We start from the raw sequence: 3,985 nt of genomic DNA on the forward strand, positions 1-3,985 counted from the left end.
CGATCCTGACCCAGTGTGGCCATTGCTCAATGGGGGAGAATCGTGCAAACCTTGCCCTTCAGTGGGAATCACGATTTGTCCACACGCCGTGCCTGCGCGTGCTGGTTGTGTGAGTGAGTGATGTTCGTGAGGTGATGGCAGAGGCCCTGGTATAATGGCCCTGCTGTGCTGCTCCAGGAGCCTGGCTCTTCTGCCCCGGGCAGGGGCACGGTGGCCAGGCCACGGCCTGTGGCTGAAGCCCCTGTGTCCACCACAGCCCAGTGGCTGCGGCTGCCTGGACACCTCCATGTCCAGCTCGCCCACTAAGGTCTGGACACGTCACCTTCGCCCCGCTGTCACTGTCCCGGCAGGTTTGGGGTTCTTTCCCATGCAGCCTCGGCTCTTTGGGGGACCCAACAGGAGGGCCACGGGTGGCGTGCTGGGCACCGCGGGGTTGGAGTGCCGCAGGACGGGGTCTGCTGGGCAGAGCTCTGGACAGTGGTGCAGGACGGCGCGCGTGGGGCGAGGAGGACACCGAGTCAGGAGTGGGCCTCTCCTCACCTGTGTGTCATGGAGGGAGGGGTGCCTCTTGTGGTTTATTCTGGGGCGCATTGGCGTGCACCCCCTGGCGGTCAGGTGGTTCCTGCCTTCCACGCACCCACATGCGTGCCCTCGTCCCCGGCACCCGCACACCTGATGCTCTCAGGCTCATGCGGGAACGCGCAGCCTCTGCCCGTCCCCCTCCGTGCTGAGGAGGGCCCGTCCCCCGCAGGCCACCGCCGCACCTTCTGTTCCCCGTAGGTCACTACAGCTACACGGAGAGCCGCGTGGAGAAGGACGGCCCGATCCTCACCAGCCGCGGCCCGGGCACCAGCTTCGAGTTTGGCCTGGCCATCGTGGAGGCGCTCAGCGGCGCGGACGTGGCCAGCCAAGTGAAGGCCCCACTCGTGCTCAAGGACTAGAGCAGAGCCTAGCCCGGGGGGAAGGGCATGGGGCGCCGGGCTGTCCCGTCCCGACCCGACCCGTCCCTGCAGTTCCACAGAGCCTCCCCTCCGGGGTTGTCCGTGTACATTTCTGACCTTGTTTGCACAATAAATAGGGTGTGTAGAAAGCTGTGAATTGCTTCCTGTCATCTTCAGCTTTGGTTTGCAGCCCAGAAAGGCTGCTGCAGCCCCTGGGAGGAAGGAGGCCCGGAGTCTTCCCCACTCCAGCCATTACCGCTCTCATCTTTCCTGTAGGGTCTCCTGGTTTTGCCCAGGGCCAGCCTCAGACTAGGATCCTCCTATGTGTGCCTCCTGGGACGCTGAGATCAAAGACATGCACCACTATTTTGACTTGTTTCAATGAGACCTAGGCTGGCTTTGAACCACATCCTTCTGACCTCTGCCCCCCTACAAAACAGATTTCAGGCATGCATCATTACACTAGTTCATCAACTGCATTTACCGTGTTATTAAAAATTCTAATGAGCCAGGCACCCTGTGGCTTACCTATAATTCTAGCTACTCAGGAGGTTGAGATCTGAGGATCACAATTTGAAGCCAGCACCAGCAGGAAAGTCCATGAGATTCTTTATCTCTAACTAGGTTGCTGTGGCTCAGTAGTAGAGTGCCAGCCTTGAGCAAAAAAGCTCAGGGACAGCACCCAGGCCCTGAGTTCAAGCCCCATGCCTGACAAAAACAAAAACAATGAAGCTGGCTGCCAATGGATGGTTCATGCCAGTAATTGTACCTACTCAGGAGACTGAGACCTGGAAGATCACTGGCTGCAGCCAGCCTGGGCAAAAACGTCTAAACAGCAAAATGCTGTGTCAGAGGCATGGCTCAAGTGGTTGCCGTGAGCAAATATACCAAGTGATAGAACATGAGGCCCTGGGTTCAAGTCTGCACAGGTGTGTGTGTGCATGTGCATGTGTGTCCAGCATTCTGGGAGTCACTTGGTTTCTTCCTGTAGTTAAAGCGTGCACTGAGGCAGGCATGTGACCCCAGCTCTGCTGCATAGAGCCTCCCACCCGTCAGCCCAGATCTGCCAGTGAGTGAGACTCAAGGCCTGAGCCCCACATAACTGCCTGTGCTTGGAGTGGCCAAGAGAATATGTGGCAAAGCTGGAGCACTGGCAGCCATTCTGTTACTGTGAGGAAGGGGCTATTGGGGGTGGCCGTAGTTGACTAGTTCCTGATCTAGAAAGGTGCAAACCTAAGTCCTCATTTTGATAGGCAGTTGGAAAGACTGGGGAGGCAGGAGAGGAGGGGAGAGAGCGTGCGGTCAGTCGTTGGCATGAGAGGTGACATTAGAACTGCCGGGCACTGGTGGCTCACGCCCTGGCTTCACAGCCAGCCTGGGCAGGAAAGTTGGTGAGACTTTTATCTCCGGAAGTGGTGCCGTGGCTCAATTGGTGGAGCACTCACCTTGAGCTGAAGAGCTTAAGCACCCAGGCCCAGAGTTCAAGCCCTGCACCAACAAGAAAACTGCCTCTGCGACTCTGCAAGCTAAAGAGGGTGGCTAGATTTTCGCTCCCTCAGTTGGTCCGTTGAGCCTCTGTTACATGTCAAGCTCTTCCTGCTCAGTGACTGAGCGGTGGAACTAAGTCTTAGAGTTGGAGAGATGAGCGGCTTTGCATGCGTGGCCTGTGAAAACAGGCCCAGAAGACGGGCAGGGCCGCTTCCTGCGCACCGCGGGCTGATAGGAGGCTGGTGTCTGTAGAGCGCCGCCTGGGTACAGGAGACAGTGCGCAAAGGTCCCGAGGCCGGCCTGGGCCGGGGTGTGGCGCTGCAGAGCCTTCGGGTCCCGGGGCTCCTGGCCCTGGTTGGAAGGTGCTGGGGTTCGGCCTCACTGCCTGGAAGGCTCACTCCAGATTGGACCTTGGTAGGTGCTGAGCAGTGGAGGGCACCAGCCTGGTAGCATGGCAGGGGCACAAGGCAGTGCCCTCATTTCCAGCAGGAGCTGAGGCCACGTTGGCCCTGCACTTGTGCGTCGGGGTCGGAAAGGACTGTGGGGGCGGGGGGAGCGCCCTGAGGCCGCAGCACCGAGCGCGAGAGGCGGGGGCGGCCATCCCAGGGAAGGCATGCACAGCCTGCAAGCACCGGCGTCTGGGCCTCACCCAGCCTGGGGGTTTTCCCTGCAGCCCCCACCTGCCCACGGGAAGGGAGATGGGGAGATGCGCTGCCCTGAGCCCCGGGCTCCCGTTAGACCTGCCCTGGAGGACGCTCTGCCGCTGATCACGGGGGGCCTCGGTGAAGGCCGTTCTCCCTGGCAGTCTGGGGCTGGGGATCCAAGAACCGGCCATTCTCCAGTCACAGCTGGGCATGCAGATGAGGGGTGAGGCCGCGGGGCCTCCTGCTCTCCTGCGCTGGACACCGGCTTGCTGGCTACAAGCAGCCAGGGCGCCGGAGCCCGCCGGGGAGCTGCGTCATAAGAAGAAAGAGGAGGTGCGATGACCAGAGGCCCAGGTGAGCGTCCCTGGAGGAGGTGACTGTCCCCGCCCCCCTAGGGAGTTTATCACCCAGGTGTCCATCAGCACCCTGGGAAGCCGCTGGCTGCTGGCGCAGGTTTTAGGGGTCACGTCTGCCATGCGGCGTGAAGCGCACAGAAGGTCGGCCGGTGGCGTGCGGAGGCGCTGCTGTGGTTCACGCAGGGGCTGTGGACTTAGCTGGAACTGCCCTGTCCTAAACTTCAGCTGAGGCAGGCGGACCGGCTCTGAGAAGAAATCGAATGATGGGTTTACCATCACCACCTCCGCCATCAGCATCACTATCATCTCCATCACCACCACCACCATCACCACTACCACCACCATCACCATCACCACCACCATCACCATTACCACCACCACCACCATTACCATTACCACCACCACCACCATCACCATTACCACCACCACCACCACCACCACCACCACCACCACCACCATCAGCATCACTATCATCTCCATCACCACCACCACCATTACCACCACCACCACCACCATCACCATCATCACCACCTCCATCATCAGCATCAGCTTCACC

The 3,985-nt window shown here is 60.1% G+C and overlaps 1 protein-coding gene across 1 annotated transcript in view; it reads left to right on the forward strand.

Moving 5' to 3' along the window:
• The window catches only part of Park7 (parkinson protein 7), an 11,313-nt gene extending 10,219 nt beyond the window's left edge, over nucleotides 1-1,094 (forward strand). The window contains exon 8 of the mRNA XM_013034926.1: nucleotides 781-1,094. Within this exon, the coding sequence (XP_012890380.1) occupies nucleotides 781-941 (161 nt within the window). The 3' untranslated portion in view covers nucleotides 942-1,094. The remainder of the gene's footprint in view (nucleotides 1-780) is intronic.
• The last annotated feature ends 2,891 nt before the right edge of the window (nucleotides 1,095-3,985 follow it).

This window comes from Dipodomys ordii, unplaced genomic scaffold, assembly GCF_000151885.1.
Source record: "Dipodomys ordii isolate 6190 unplaced genomic scaffold, Dord_2.0 Scaffold6, whole genome shotgun sequence".
NCBI lineage: Eukaryota > Metazoa > Chordata > Mammalia > Rodentia > Heteromyidae > Dipodomys > Dipodomys ordii.